Source organism: Diaphorina citri, unplaced genomic scaffold, assembly GCF_000475195.1.
Source record: "Diaphorina citri unplaced genomic scaffold, Diaci psyllid genome assembly version 1.1 scaffold342, whole genome shotgun sequence".
NCBI lineage: Eukaryota > Metazoa > Arthropoda > Insecta > Hemiptera > Psyllidae > Diaphorina > Diaphorina citri.
The window spans coordinates 146,626-162,262 of record NW_007377777.1 but is presented as its reverse complement, the minus strand read 5'-3'; the positions used below and the strand labels follow the sequence as shown (position 1 = coordinate 162,262).

The 15,637-nt window shown below is 39.1% G+C and overlaps 2 protein-coding genes across 2 annotated transcripts; one reads left to right on the top strand and one right to left on the bottom strand.

Moving 5' to 3' along the window:
- The first annotated feature begins 5,070 nt into the window (after nt 1-5,070).
- On the top strand, nt 5,071-7,469 carry LOC103507802 (transferrin-like). Its single transcript, XM_026822562.1, has 3 exons — nt 5,071-6,019; nt 6,154-6,985; nt 7,115-7,469. Exons 1-2 carry the CDS (start codon nt 5,071-5,073, stop codon nt 6,486-6,488), a joined length of 1,284 nt encoding a protein of 427 aa, XP_026678363.1. The 3' UTR covers nt 6,489-6,985; nt 7,115-7,469.
- A 24-nt stretch (nt 7,470-7,493) lies between these two features.
- Nucleotides 7,494-14,830, bottom strand: LOC103507801 (transferrin-like). The gene is made up of 2 exons (XM_008472306.3): nt 14,721-14,830; nt 7,494-8,334 (listed from the first exon to the last, which is right to left on the bottom strand). Exons 1-2 carry the CDS (start codon nt 14,828-14,830, stop codon nt 7,575-7,577), a joined length of 870 nt encoding a protein of 289 aa, XP_008470528.1. The 3' UTR covers nt 7,494-7,574.
- Between the last annotated feature and the right edge of the window lie 807 nt (nt 14,831-15,637).

Sequence of the window (15,637 nt, the reverse complement as noted above, 5' to 3'; positions counted from 1 at the left end):
TATTAGGCGGGGAATGATATTTGTGACAAGCATTTACGCTTAACACAACTAAAATTCCTTTTCCTTTTTTTTTTATCATAATGCCAGGGTTGAGCGAGAGAGAGAGAGAGAGAAAGAGCGAAAGTTAAATTTATTGTAAAAAAAAGCACTTTTAATGCAATTGTGTTAAGCATGTGACATTGCGATAAATGGAAAAATAAAAATCAACACCCCTAATAAATTTTAGCGTAGTGTAGGTATTAGGCGGGGAATGATATTTGTGACAAGCATTTACGCTTAACACAACTAAAATTCCTTTTCCTTTTTTTTATCATAATGCCAGGGTTGAGCGAGAGAGAGAGAGAGCGAAAGTTAAATTTATTGTAAAAAAAAAAGCACTTTTAATGCAATTGTGTTAAACATGTGACATTGACATTGCGATAAATGGAAAAATAAAAATCAACACCCCTAATAAACGTAATATTTCAACTACGAAGGACTTGACACGTTCTAAAACAGAAGGAATCTTATATCACAAAGGGGAGGAGTAGGTTACGATATATCACGGGAGAAGGGGGAGAGAGGGGACGGACCACGGGAGAGGAGGGAGAAAGAGGGGGGAGGAAAATTCTGTCACAATGAGAGGTTTCCCTTGAGAGACTGGAAAGGGGGAGGGGAGAAGAGGAGGGGTGTGATAGGAGAGGGGGTAGGGTAGATGAGAAGAAGGGGGTGCGATAGGAATGAGAGACTGGAAAGGGGGAGGAGAGAAGAGGAGGGGTGTGATAGTGAGAGGGGAGGGTAGATAAGAAGGAGGGGAAAGAAGAAGGGGGTGTGATAGGAATGAGAGACGAGAAAGAAGACATGGAGATGGAGACGAAAAGAAGGGTTGGGGGAAAGAAGGAGGGGTGCGATAGAGAGGAAAGAAGGAGGGGTGCCATAGAAAGGGAAGAGGAGACGAAGAGAGGAAAGAAGACATAGGGAGGGGAGATTTTGAAATGGAGGATCCAATTTTTTTTTTTTTTTTTTTTTTTTTTTTGCAAATTGAAGGGGAGTCCCATGTTTATACTAATACATATACCTAAGTATGTACATGCTCAATATACTCATCCAGTGGCTATTCCGCTACCTCTCTATTCGTAATACTGATGGGTAATTGGTAGTTGGTAAACTGAATGGTGCATGTCAGGTACCAGGGCTTGTCACACACAAATTGTGCTTGGACCACCCTGAATAAAATTGGTAAAAAAAATAGCGAAAAAAATGATCTTTTTTCTTTCGAAAATTATTGATCTCGAAATCGATCAGATCATTAGATAGATTGTCTTTTTTGAATAACTACAACATATTACCTACTTACTCGTATGTATATGTACGTGAAAAAGTTCTTCATAATATTATTTTACCTAAAGGAGTCCTCTGTTTCTCCTCTTAATCATGCAAAATATTCTTCCCACCGAAGTCTCGAACCCACGTTCCTGCTACTTTGAAGACTTCTGTTGCTGCCAGGGCGTTATTAGATCTAATATTGGAACATGCTATTTGTTCAGCTAAAATCTTCGATCATAAATAAAACAGAACATCTAGATTTTATTAGAAAATATATAACTAACATTATGCTAAACTATACCAATCTAATTTCTTACTGATAAATGATAATCGATTTATTCTCACTCTCGATCAGTTATCCTATTTTATGTTTTCAAATCTCCGTGCTTCGCTGGAGGGTTCAGGCAAAAATTTTATTGTTTATATGAGATTTTTTTACTTCTTTTTTTTTAATGGAAAAAACCGGTCATAGGGTTCCTAGTAAATTCGGAAACTACCAAGTTAGCTTCATTGGTAGCGCGTCTGCCTTGTAAGCACTAGGCTGCGGGTTCGATTCCCTCCCTGGGCGGATTTTATCCTGAACGGATATTAGTTCTCGGAAAGGTTGACTTTTTCCTATCTTGCCTTCCTTCTCTCTTCGATTTCGGAACGATAAGACCTTGGCAGTTACATTTCAAACCTCTTTTAAAAAAAAAATATATGAAGTAGAACTTTTCCCCCAGTCTGTCCCATAAAGTTCACCCTTATATTCCCCCAATAAATCAAAGTTTAATAAATCCATTAGAAACGTTTTGGAGTCTCGGCATGGTTTTCTGTTGTAATTTTCGTTCTCATTTCTCAGAAACCCTCATTTTGGAGATGGAGAGTGGTTCCGACGAAAATACGCACACACTCGTCTCAAATTAATATTAGCTTTTTTTACACTTTTTAATTTTTCAGTATTATACGTACAGGGCTGAAGACGTAAATCATAGTTTAATAATTTGTTGGTTGATGAAAGTTGTTGGATAGAATTTTGTAGGTAAACTTTCACAGTCAATTTTCATTAAAATCGGACAAACCGTTTCAGAGTTAAAAAAGGGAAACAGGTAGGTAGTAACTGAAGTAAAACTGTTAAATAAATTTCAAATGTAATTTCATTAATTTCAAATGTATGAAGGGCTCTAATTTCAGTTTTGCTTATGATATCACGCCTATCTTACAAAGATTTGAACGATTTGCCCTCGTAAAATCGGCCCTAAATAGTTTCATCTTTTGTACCGAACCACATAGGTATTCAGGCGATTTTCAATTCGTTGAAAGGTTCCAATAGCCTGTCATTCCCTGATATTCATAACCCTGGAATAGGGCCGTATTTGAGGCCCCCCTCGGGCAATTTTATGCTACTAAATGCATACTACGAGATGGGCATGCTACGACACACTAACACTTCCGTCCTCTCTCTCTCTCTCTCTCTCTCTCTCTCTCTCTCTCTCTCTCTCGTCTCTTTCCTATATCGTCTCCACAGAGAACTATGCACATACCTACAAAGCCCTACAAAAACAAAAAACAAGAGAGGGGTGATTGCCCTCTCTCTCCCCCTTTCCTTCTCATCCTCTCTCTCTCTCGCTCTTGAACCCTTCGGAAAAAGTAAAAAATTGGACATGAAAGTAAAATTGCGTTGGCGCCTGGGATAAAGACAAGACATTAGGGATATGTGATACTGTTGTGTACACATATTGGTACAGGGAGCAGGGTTGACATTAAGAGGCAGGGCCGTTTTTGTAACTGCTAGGGTCTTATCGTCCCAAAATTGAAGAGAGAAGGAAGACAGGATAGGAGAAAGCCAGCCGTTCCGAGAAGGAACATTATCCGTTCAGCATAAAATCCGCCCCGGGCGGGAATCGAACCCGTGGCCTAGCGCTTACAAGGCTATCTAGGCTGGCATTTTTCTTCTTTTTTCCCCCCCAACCGACCATTTTGTTCTGGAGATTCCGTGCCTGTGCTAGAGAGACATGCTGTTCGTATAAATAAAATAATTTTATCATCCAATCTGACATGAGACTGAGGATGACAGGCAAATTGAAAAACCACAGCCAGAGGTACGAGAAGAGAGGAGGGAAAATTAAGGAAGAAATGAGAGGGAGGGGGAGGAAGCTATTGATAAGAATGATAGAGGAGGGGGAAAATGAGGGAAGAAATGGGAACGAGGGGGAGGAAGTTATTGAAGAAATGGAAGGGAGGGGGAGGAAGTTATTGATAAGATAAGAGGAAATCAGGGAGTCATATTGCTCAAGATATACAAATACATCAATCAATTTGCTTGTCTCCGAAAATATAATGAAAAAGGAAAGTAATATAAGTGATATTGCTCAATAAAATACCTACTCAAAACTCTCAAAAGAGCCATGATATTGTCGAAAGCGACAGCCCTCCGCCGCGTCAAGTCAGAAAATGATTGAGCTTACCGAGTGACATTAAATGGAAAAATATTGATGAAATTTGTGATATTAAAAATCTGATGTTGATGTCGTTGGATACACCAGTTTCCCAAGATTACCACATTATATTTTTAGGTTGAAGAACGTAGAATGTGGAGAGTGTCCTTCTAAACAGAAAGCATACCTACTTTGAAAACCTCCATCGCGCATCGGATTTTTTTTTTTTTTTTAATTAAAAAGATGAGTGTTTCACAGTTACCAATATCCTATTTCTAGGCTGGGCTGGGCCAAAAAGACTTGATTCAAGTTTAACTTACCCCAGTGTGCCAACAGAACAATGGCGGCTCCAGATAGGACGAACTTCATGGTGGCGTAGAAACTATCTATCTAAGTGACAACGTAAAATGAGTCTTTATTAATCCTTCGGATGGGGTATACGAGTATTTATACCATTTTGGGGCTCTTTGATAAGAGAAGTAATGGGCCAATTATCTTTAATTACTTTTGGCGTACTTCGATTTTTTAATTAATTTTAATTGCTGTCAGGAAAATCCTAGTGATATTACAATAAAAAAAATAATTATTATACGCCTATCTATAAAATATATTAAATTTGTAAAACCTATTAAAGTCAAAAGTTTTTTATTTCCTAACTAGGGCGAACCCGTCGCGTTGCTTTCCCCCCCACACACACACACACCACACATCCATCACACACACACACCCATCACACCACACACACACCCATCACACCACGCACGCACACACACACCACACATTCATCACACCACACACATCACACCACACCACATACCCATCACACACACACACCAATCACACCACACACACACCCATCACACCACACACACACATACACACCCATCACACCACACATACACATACACCACACACACACACAATCACACACCACAGACCCAACACACACACCACACCCATCCCACACACACCCACAAACACACACACCAATCAATCCCACACACACCCATCATACACACACAAACAAATATTAATTTTTATATATTTGATAATTATTTCTTTTTGATAGATATATAGATAAGGTTCTATCTCGCCCTTCCTTCCTTGGTTGTCTTTTTTCGGCCCTCGTGTACATTTTCCGGCCACATGGAACACCGTGGACACAGGGGGGAATCCCCCCCCCCTTTCCCTTATCTCCGAAGTCCGTATCGTTATCATTGGCATGACTATTATTAATTTATTACTGTTCGACCAAGTGACTGTCTTCTGGAAACGAGATAAAACGTCAAGTAACATGATGAAGATATTGAAATGATAGATACTATGTTTTCACTTGACAAATAATTATATGAAACTTCTTCAGTCTGAAACCCCCTGTACCTGGGCTGCCAGACCATGGCCAGGATTTGTTGCCAATGACAGAATTGAAGTCAATACACAAGATCTGACACAGCTGAGGAATTATATTTCTCAACTCAACAAGCTAGGAGAGAGCTCAGGTAATGATTGGTTGATAAATGTCCTTGGTATTGATAGTAACTCAACAGCAGTTGACAACAAGAAAACTCTTCATCCAACCCAATACTTGCAGAAAGCAAACTACGAAGATGTCATTGGAAGGGTTGTGAAACCGATTAAACCAATTAGATGGTGTGTATCATCACCAGAAGGTATGAGCAAATGTTTAGCTTTCAAGGATGCCGCTTTCAGTCGAGATATTAGGCCTCCATTTGAATGCAACAGAGAAAAGTCATCCAAAGTTTGTTTGAAACTTATAGCGGATGGTGCTGCGGACGTCATTACTTTGGATGCAACAGAAGCAGTCTTGGGGAGAAAGAATCTGAACTTGAGACCGATTCTGAAGGAAAAATATGGAAATGAGAAAGATCTACTCGCTGTGGCTGTGGTCAATAAAAACTCTAAGGTGAAGAGCTTGGAAGAACTAAAAGGACTAAAGTCATGTCACACAGCCTATATGCGTACAACTGGTTGGGTTGCACCCGTGTATAATTTACTAGAGAAGGGTTTGATCAAGAAAGATTCATGTCCTTACTACAAAGGAGTAGCAGAATTCTTCACAGGAGGTAGTTGTGTTCCTGGTATTGACGAAGAGGAAAAAGATGCTCCAGCAAGTCTTGAGAAAATCTGTCCTAAAGCTACTAGAGTCACCTACACACCTCTACAATGTTTGAAATCAGGGGATGGCGATGTAGCCTTCATCAAGCAAGTCAAAGTGAACAAAGCTATTGAGGAGGGATTATTCAAGACAGATGAGATCGAGTATCTCTGCAGCAAAGGTGGCAGAGCTCCTGTAAGTAAAGCTGGAGACTGTAACTTGGGCGTTGTGCCTTCATCAAGCAAGTCAAAGTGAACAAAGCTATTGAGGAGGGATTATTCAAGACAGATGAGATCGAGTATCTCTGCAGCAAAGGTGGTAGAGCTCCTGTAAGTAAAGCTGCAGACTGTAACTTGGGCGTTGTACCTCCTCACATGGTTGTAACTAGTAATTCCAAGTCCAACGTGGAAATAGACACCATCAGACACGCAATCCTTAGTGCAGCAGATTTGTTTTCGAAGAAACCAGAAATCTTTAAACTGTTTGGATCATTCATGGGGAAACCTGACGTTCTGTTTTTGAATCCTGCTACTGGTGTTGAAGTTCTTCCTGATCAAGCGACAGATGTGGAAACCAACTACTCAAACAATATGCTCAGTAAGGTTATGTATTGTAGTAGTGACGCGAAGAACAAGAAGCCTAAAGTTTAGATCAAGATGATAAATATTATCAAAAAGATTTCAACAGATATAGAGAAAACTCATTTCCAAAGAGTTTGCAAAGGTGTGAATCAAAACACACTCATGAATGCAAAAATAATTTATAACGATACATGCCAATACATAGTGCCAATTTTCTATTGCTTACAGCTATAATATTCGGATTTTATTGACTAATTAACGTCATGGATGTTTTATGGCTTTGCTAATAAAAAATATTTATTGTTCATTGATTCTATGGTACATTATGATTTAGTACTTGACTGAATCTATTTGCTGATAGTGCTAACATAGTAGGCACTAAAATAGTGCTTCCCAACTGTTCACTTGGCCTACAGATCTTTCTAACAAATTTTCTTCCCACTCAGAAAGACGTTTATCGTTTATATCTTTTTCCATAAATTCCATGTTACACCTTGGAATCCTTTAGAATTTATATAACAAAGTCGATATAGGTAGGTATAATTTGCATAATGTTTCATTAATAGGTACATGCCAGATATTTGTTTGGTTTAAAAAGCTTCAATTTTTACACACTTTTGGGAACTGCTATACCAATTAATGTGTAGCTTGTACAGAAGGTGATTTGGACCTCTGCGATAATGTTTCATTAATAGGTACATGCCAGATATTTGTTTGGTTTAAAAAGCTTCAATTTTTACACACTTTTGGGAACTGCTATACCAACTAATGTGTAGCTTGTACAGAAGGTGATTTGGACCTCTGCTTATTTCACGTTAAGTGATATTACATTTTATACGTAGGTATTGATAGTAATTTATTAGGAGGATTATAATGAGTTCAGCAAGAACCTGGTTATAAATGAGTCTCGTTATTCGTTATTGTTCATAGTTTTTCTTTTTATACCTATCGTTATTATTTATTGTTTCATCCCAATAATTTATTTTCCTGTCATCACAATATCATCACCATTTTTTTCTTCTTCTTCTTCTTCTTATTATTGTTGTAAAATCGTGAAATTCTCAAAATTATGTTTACGGAACAGAAATAATTAAGTGTACAATATACATATTTGGGTTCTTTGAGGGAGGTCTACAGTTTACAGAACTGCTGGTTTTAATTAGCCTTACCACTACAATACATAACTTTACTGAGCATATTGTTTGAGAAATTGGTTTCAACATCCGTCGCTTGATCAGGAAGACTTTCAACACCAGTAGCAGGATTCAAAAACAGAACGTCAGGTTTCCCCATGAATGATCCAAACAGCTTGAAAATTTCTGGTTTCTTTGAAAACAAATCTGCTGCAGTAATTATTGCATGTTTGATGATGTCTATTTCCATATTAGACTTAGAATTACTAGTTACAACCATATGAGGAGGCACAACGCCCAAGTTACAGTCTGCAGCTTTACTTACAGGAGCTCTGCCACCTTTGCTGCAGAGAAACTCGATCTCATCTACCTTGAATATTCCCTCCTCAATAGCTTCATTCACTTTGACTTGATTGGTAAAAGCCACATCAGCATCTCCCATTTTCAAACATTGTAAAGTGTTCGTTGCAAAGATTGTGGTAATATTGTGACAGATTTTCTCAAGTGAAGGCGACTCGGATTTTTCCTTCTCTTCAAGACCAGGAACACAACTACCTCCTGAGAAGAATTGCTCCACTCCTTTGTAGTAAGGGCATACATCATTCTTAATCAAACCCTTCTCTAGTAAATGATACACGGGTGCAACCCAACCGCTTGAATCCATATAACCTGAATGACATGACTTTAGTCCTCTGAGGTCTTCAAAGTTTTGTACCTTGGAATCTTTCTTGACCACAGCCACAGCGAGTAAATCTTTCTCATTTCCATATTTTTCTAAATTCCTAGTGATAATATATTATTGCATATTGTTTATCAGCTTATCACTAATTTCGATAATCCCTATATCAAATATTAAAACTTCACTCTTTTCTTGGCAGATTTCCTCTATAAAAGTGGGCGTTTGGACGGAGCAAGAGGCTTAAATGGATCAAATCCAACTTCTCAAATTAAATATCAATACCTAGTTCTGTTAAGAAGAAAATATGGTACAGTATCAATTTTACCAATCGGAAAACGGTCGTTTTCGTTTCTCCAAAACAGAACAATCGTGTGCCTTTTGAACCCTACTAAGACGAGGTATTATTAGGTCATCTATTAGAGGGATTTGTGGTTCAAATCCCAGCGACGCGGCAGGTCAAAAACTCCCAGCAAGACGGCAATAGATGGAGTTTGGATATCCTACATTCCCATTAGAAAGCTCAAACTTGTTTTATCACTTTAGTGTGCGGTATAGCGGGCAGCATATCGGCATATGAGAGGTTCTTTTACTTACATTGGAAGGGTAGCCAGACCGATTTTGCCGTGCCGCGCCGCGCCGCCTAAAGATCCAAACCTATTAACCTAATAGTCCTGATACAGACATTTCACACTGGAATTGCGACTAGATCGCCTCCAGTGTGAGATAGATATCTGTATTATTTATTTTCATATCTTTGGATTTTTCGTGATAGACGACTACACTTCCAATGTTCGAGACACCTTAGCTGTTTAATGTAGGTAGTTGTTTTTTTTTTTTTTTTTTTTTTTTTTTTTTTTTTTTTTTCAAGTCGGTTTTACAAATAGGTTTCCGCTGGCTGCAGTATGACATTTTCATGCCAATTTAGTTTTGTATGCATTTTCCGTTCTCCGGGGAAATACCTACCGTCCATACTCGTAGTTCAAAGAAATCTTCATGTCCAGGTAATATCTGAGAATGATGGTATTCTCATTCCTCTCTAACCTCAAAAGTTAGTGCCGACAGCCAACTTTGGATTCCATGAACAGTAGATGCATGGTGTGCAGTTTTCTCCAGTGAAAAGGAAAGCGCCACAATTACGTTTTCTAATGGTTAGGCCAACCACTCACTATCAGGTATACCTGATAGATGTACGTTTTAAGTCGTACCTGTCAGGTCTACCTGATAGTGTGTGGCTGGCGATCGTTATTATTTATTGTTTCATCCCAATAATTTATTTTCCTGTCATCACAATATCATCACCATTTTTTTCTTCTTCTTCTTCTTCTTCTTCTTCTTCTTCTTCTTCTTCTTCTTCTTCTTCTTCTTCTTCTTCTTATTGTTGTAAAAAAAAATAACAAGATGGGTAATAATGATATGTAAATTCTTTTATTCGTCTAAGCATAGGTATCTCTACAAACTCTACATCTTCGTATAAGGTATAAGCCTTTGATTTTTGTTTTATTCAACTTTGCTATAATTTTTGGTATAGTTTGTGGTTATAGGTATATCCAATTTTTTGAGTCATTTTTGCGCCACTTTTAATGTAGATATACCTAGCAGGATACAATGTAGAGAGATTTATATTTCTTAGACGACAATACCTAATAGGATTCCTCAATGTTTTTTGTTAAAACTTTTACAAATACAATAAAACCTTGTTTTTTTTGTACCTACCTATTTGTGTTAATTTTGGTTGTTCTTTTATAGATATAGATTTCCCCTTAATTGCTGCCTTGAAAATAATAATGCAATGCATTTTTTTTTTTTTTTTTGTGTTATTATGTCACAACTTTGGTGCTCACTGCAGCATTGTAGGATTTTCCCAATATCTCAAAAATCCTAAAATCCAATGTTTACCTACCATGCTGGCACCGGTCGCTATGCGCATTTATATGCCATAGCTACTCATTTTCCTCACGAGGCTGAGTGAGCCCCGCAACAGCCAGTCACGGAATCAATCATTTGCATGATACAAATTTCTTCACCCCGCCGGGAATCGAACCCGGGTCTCCCGCGTGCAAGACGAGCGCAGTAACCACTACGCCATGGGAGCTGACTTGAAAATAATAACACGTTCCAAATTCCTAGTGATAATATATTATTGCATATTGTTTATCAGCTTATCACTAATTTCGATAATCCCTATATCAAATATTAAAACTTCACAGTTTTCTTGGCAGATTTCCTCTATAAAAGTGGGCGTTTGGACGGAGCAAGAGGCTTAAATGGATCAAATCCAACTTAAATATCAATACCTAGTTCTGTTGAGAAGAAAATATGGTACAGTATCAATTTTACCAATTGGAAAACGGTCGTTTTCGTTTCTCCAAAACAGAACAATCGTGTGCCTTTTGAACCCTACTAAGACGAGGTATTATTAGGTCATCTATATTAGAGGGATTTGTGGTTCAAGTCCCAGCGACGCGGCAGGTCAAAAACTCCCAGCAAGACGGCAATAGACGGAGTTTGGATATCCTACATTCCCATTAGAAAGCTCAAACTTGTTTTATCACTTTAGTGTGCGGTATAGCGGGCAGCATATCGGCATATGAGAGGTTGTTTTACTTACCTACATTGGAAGGGTAGCCAGACCGATTTTGCCGCGCCGCCTAAAGATCCAAACCTATTAACCAGATAGTCCTGATACAGACATTTCACACTGGAATTGCGACTAGATCGCCTCCAGTGTGAGATATCTGTATTATTTATTTTCATATCTTTGAATTTTTCGTGATAGACGATAGACAACTACACTTCCAATGTTCGAGACACCTCATTTTCCTTAGCTCTTTAATGTAGGTAGCTATTTTTTTCCAAGTCGGTTTTACAAATAGGTTTCCGCTGGCTGCAGTATGACATTTTCATGCCAATTCAGTTTTGTATGCATTTTCCGTTCTCCGGGGAAATACCTACCGTCCATACTCAAAGAAATCTTCATGTCCAGGTAAGTTCTGAGAATGATGGTATTCTCATTCCTCTCTAACCTCAGAAGTTAGTGGCCGACAGCCAACTTTGGATTCCATGAACAGTAGATGGATGGTGTGCAGTTTTCTCCAGTGAAAAGCAAAGCGCCACACTTACGTTTTCTAGTTAGGCCAGCCACTAACTATCAGGTATACCTGATAGATATACCCTTTAAGTCGTACCTGTCAGGTCTACCTGATAGTGAGTGGCTGACCTTAGTTTACACGAGGCGAGGTTAGAATAAACGGGTAGGTACTGGCGCCAGTCAGCAGTTAGCACAACTTTGGGTAAAATGGACCGATAAATTGTTGGGCGTAAACCATAAACCTTGCTACTAACTTCGCTACTAAAGCCTGCAACTAAACCTAGCTTGAAACTTTTAATGCATCCTCCAGCTTTGTAATTTAAAGTTTTGGAACTCTTTAGCAACCGGAAGGAAAGTTTAATTTCCCGACAACTTTGGGTAAAATGGACCGATAAATTGTTGGGCGTAAACCATAAACCTTGCTACTAACTTCGCTACTAAAGCCTGCAACTAAACCCAGCTTGAAACTTTTAATGGATCCTTTAGCTTTGTAATTTAAAGTTTTGGAACTCTTTAGCAACCGGAAGGAAAGTTTAATTTCCCGGCCGCAACCAAGCGTCTCCGGCAATATTTACGCGTTGGTGATCACAAATTTCGCTCGACTTTCATCACAAAGACTTTTACGTATTAGGTTTGGAAAATCTCCCCAGACATAAAACTTGTTGAAACGTGAATTCTATTCTTTATTCTATTCGACTGCCTATTTATTTCTACAAGGTGTTCGAAACGTAAAACTTTTTTCCCCCAAAAGGTTTGTCACTAATCCTTACCCTCGATATATGTAATATTCTCACCCTCACACTCCAGAAGACCTCAAAACTTGGGCTCTTTTCACATGTGGAAGACAGGATAGGAGATAGAGGGAACTGTAACAACGGGGTCTTACCGTCCCGAAATCGAAGAGAGCGAGACAGCGAGCCGTTCCGAGAACGAACCTTACCTGTTTAGGATAAAGTTCGCCCCGGACGGGAACCCGCGACCTAGCTGTTAAAACTTGTTGAAACGTGAATTCTATTCTTTATTCTATTCGACTGCCTATTTATTTCTACAAGGTGTTCGAAACGTAAAACTTTTTTTTCCCCCAAAAGGTTTGTCACTAATCCTTACCCTCGTAATATGTAATATCCTCAGCCTCACACTCCAGAAGACCTCAAAACTTGGGCTCTCTTCACATGTGGAAGACAGGATAGGAGATAGAGGGAACTGTAACAACGGGGTCTTACCGTCCCGAAATCGAAGAGATAAGGAGGACAGGATAGAAGACAGCGAGCCGTTCCGAGAACGAACCTTATCTGTTTAGGATAAAGTTCGCTCCGGACGGGAACCCATGACCTAGCTGTCTTACACCCATATTTATGAACAAAATGCTTGCTCTTAAGTTCGTGCCAAGCATAGTCTCAAGGCATTTGATTGGTCAATTTTGACTTGAGACTGATCTAAGAACGATCATTCTTGTTCATAAATACGAGTGTCAGTCCTAGTCCTAACCACTTACAAGGCAGACGAGCTTCCTTCCAAGCTAACCAGGCTGACGAAATGTTATTATCTCATAAAGTACCTATACTTAACTACTAACTACTGTGAAACTAGTCGCGTATTTGCTTCCGGAATACCCTGTATTTTATGCAAATGACTGGTAAAAACTTTTCAGACGTTGTTACGGGGGAAAATAAAGGACTCGAAGTTTTTTTGCTTCGTTGAAGCAATTCAGTCTCTTCGGATACCTACCTTGCGTACTTACCTCATAATTTTTGGTAATACGATTATAGGACTAAATTGATCAAATCGCTCATTGACCGATCCAATCAAGGTCGAAATTTTAACTCGACGATTTTGCTTTCACAGTACCTTTTGTCTTGTTGCGTGGTTTTTCGCGCGTAGACACCCAGACGGGGCGTAAAATTTTGACGAAATTTACTGAAATCTTTAAGTAACTGAATGAAATTTCTGGGATTTATTGAACCCTAAAGGGTAATGAAATTAGTACCTAGGTCTAAAATGCAAAATCCAAAGTTCTTTTTTAGAAGGCGGCCCGGATATGTGACCAGTGGCCAAAAGAGGGTAACCTATGTATACAGGTCTGCGTAGGTATTTCAACTTGCATCTTGCATACACAGTAGGAATTGGCCATTACATTGTTCATTGAAAATCGTGAGCCTCTACAGAACTACCTTATTGTCCTAGGAAATAAGTTGCATTAGAATATTCAGCAAAATCTTTATCTACATACCTAGTTCGAGTCTAGCGAAATACAGTGGAATGTACAATGTACCTAAATAGGTAGATACTTACCAATGACCAATGTATATTGGTACCTACTTGCACGTTTTAGCTGCTTAACTGCTCATTTCATGATTGGTGAACTTTTGGGTTCTTCTTTGAACTTTTGGGTTCTTCTTTGAACTTTTGGGTTCTTCTTTTTCTTCTTTGAACTTTTGGGTTCTTCTTTGACCTTTTGGGTTCTTCAAGGGATTCAACTTCACTGTGTAACCGTTACGGTTTTTAATGACGGGGGTTTTACTCTCCGACTGGTAAAAACTTTTCAGACGTTGTTACGGGGGAAAATAAAGGACTCGAAGTTTTTTTGCTTCGTTGAAGCAATTCAGTCTCTTCGGGTACCTACCTTGCGTACTTGCCTCATAATTTTAGGTAATACGATTATAGGACTAAATTGATCAAATCGCTTATTGACCGATCCAATCAAGGTCGAAATTTTAACTCGACGATTTTGCTTTCTCAGTACCTTTTGTCTTGTTGCGTGGTTTTTCGCGCGTAAACACCCAGACGGGGCGTAAAATTTTGACGAAATTTACTGAAATCTTTAAGTAACTGAATGAAATTTCTGGGACTTATTGGACCCTAAAGGGACTAAAGGGTAATGAAATTAGTACCTAGGTCTAAAATGCAAAATCCAAAGTTCTTTTTTAGAAGGCGGCCCGGATATGTGACCAGTGGTCAAAAGAGGGTAACCTATACAGGTCTGCGTAGGTATTTCAACTTGCATCTTGCATACACAGTAGGAATTGGCCATTATATTGTTCATTGAAAATCGTGAGCCTCTACAGAACTACCTTATTGTCCTAGGAAATAAGTTGCATTAGAATATTCAGCAAAATCTTTATCTACATAGTTCCAGTCTAGCGGAATACAGTGGAATGTACATAATGTAGCTAAATAGGTACTTACCAATGACTAATGTATATTGGGTACCTACTTGCACGTTTTAGCTGCTTAACTGCTCATTTCATGATTGGTGAACTTTTGGGTTCTTCTTTTTCTTCTTTGACCTTTTGGGTTCTTCAAGGGATTCAACTTCACTGTGTAACCGTTACGGTTTTTACTGACGGGGGTTTTACTCTCCATTCGGAGACAAGCTACCCGCCTCCTCACATTGACCTCACCCAGCCGGGAGTGGGGTCAGGAAATCCAGCAGCACGTGATTGCCCCGGTCACCCGTTCGGATACCAAACACGCGCAACGTTGCGTTCAGGGACCCATTGGGAAGGTGCATTCAACGTGCAATAGCCGCTGGCTCTAGAGGTAATATGGACTCCGCTCCTCTGACTGTTATTCAAAATTTCAGTTATCCCATCGATTTAGATTTTGATAGATTGCATCCTCAGACACTTTTTAATCTGGAGGGCAGCCTGAGGCTCTGAAAATAATTTCGAGTGAGGTCTCCTCTCAGTAACAAGGAAACTGAGTGTGGAATAGACTGATCATATAGGTGATGGCTCAGGTGGTCACCCATCTGGATACCAAACACGCGTGACGTTGCTTAACTTCAGTGGTGTATTGGGAGATTTCACAGGATTTACTGTTAATATGTACCTGGGTACAGAATGAATAAAAAGTCCATCTCCGTGTGCAAACCGATTGCTCTTCTTAATTGCTCCGATGCTCTTCTTAATTGCTCATATTTTGCTCATATTTTGATTCTTTCTAGTGGATGTTCCCAATTCCCCACATATTGACAGTAGGTAATGTCCCAAATCCAAATTTATTTGTCAGCTAAAAATGGACGTGAAAGAAGATGAAACCAGAATGTAAAATGTTAAGGCAGGCCCCCAATGTTTGCTGGACCGGATGATATCACCAAATCACGTAAATGTCTTCGTATCACGCCCAAATCATTAAAAGTACCTATAACATCACGGTTTACTACAGTCTAATATATCTCTGAGATTCTGAGAAGATGGCGATCCCTTCACTTCTTACCTACATATTTTAAGGGTTTGGAAAGAGGGTGCTGTAACTGCTAAGGTCTTGTCGTTCCGAAAGTGAAGAGAGAAGGAAGACAGGATAGAAGAAAGCCAAC

Bases quoted from the DNA above. Each gene is read 5' to 3' on its own strand.
- LOC103507801 (XM_008472306.3), bottom strand. From the start codon at position 14,830: ATGCACCTTCCCAATGGGTCCCTGAACGCAACGTTGCGCGTGTTTGGT. The intron at 8,335-14,720 runs GTGAGGTCAATG...TATTATCACTAG, and splicing joins CTGACCCCACTCCCGGCTGG to GAATTTAGAAAAATATGGAA.
- LOC103507802 (XM_026822562.1), top strand. From the start codon at position 5,071: ATGAAACTTCTTCAGTCTGAAACCCCCTGTACCTGGGCTGCCAGACCA. The intron at 6,020-6,153 runs GTGGCAGAGCTC...TCTGCAGCAAAG, and splicing joins CGAGTATCTCTGCAGCAAAG to GTGGTAGAGCTCCTGTAAGT.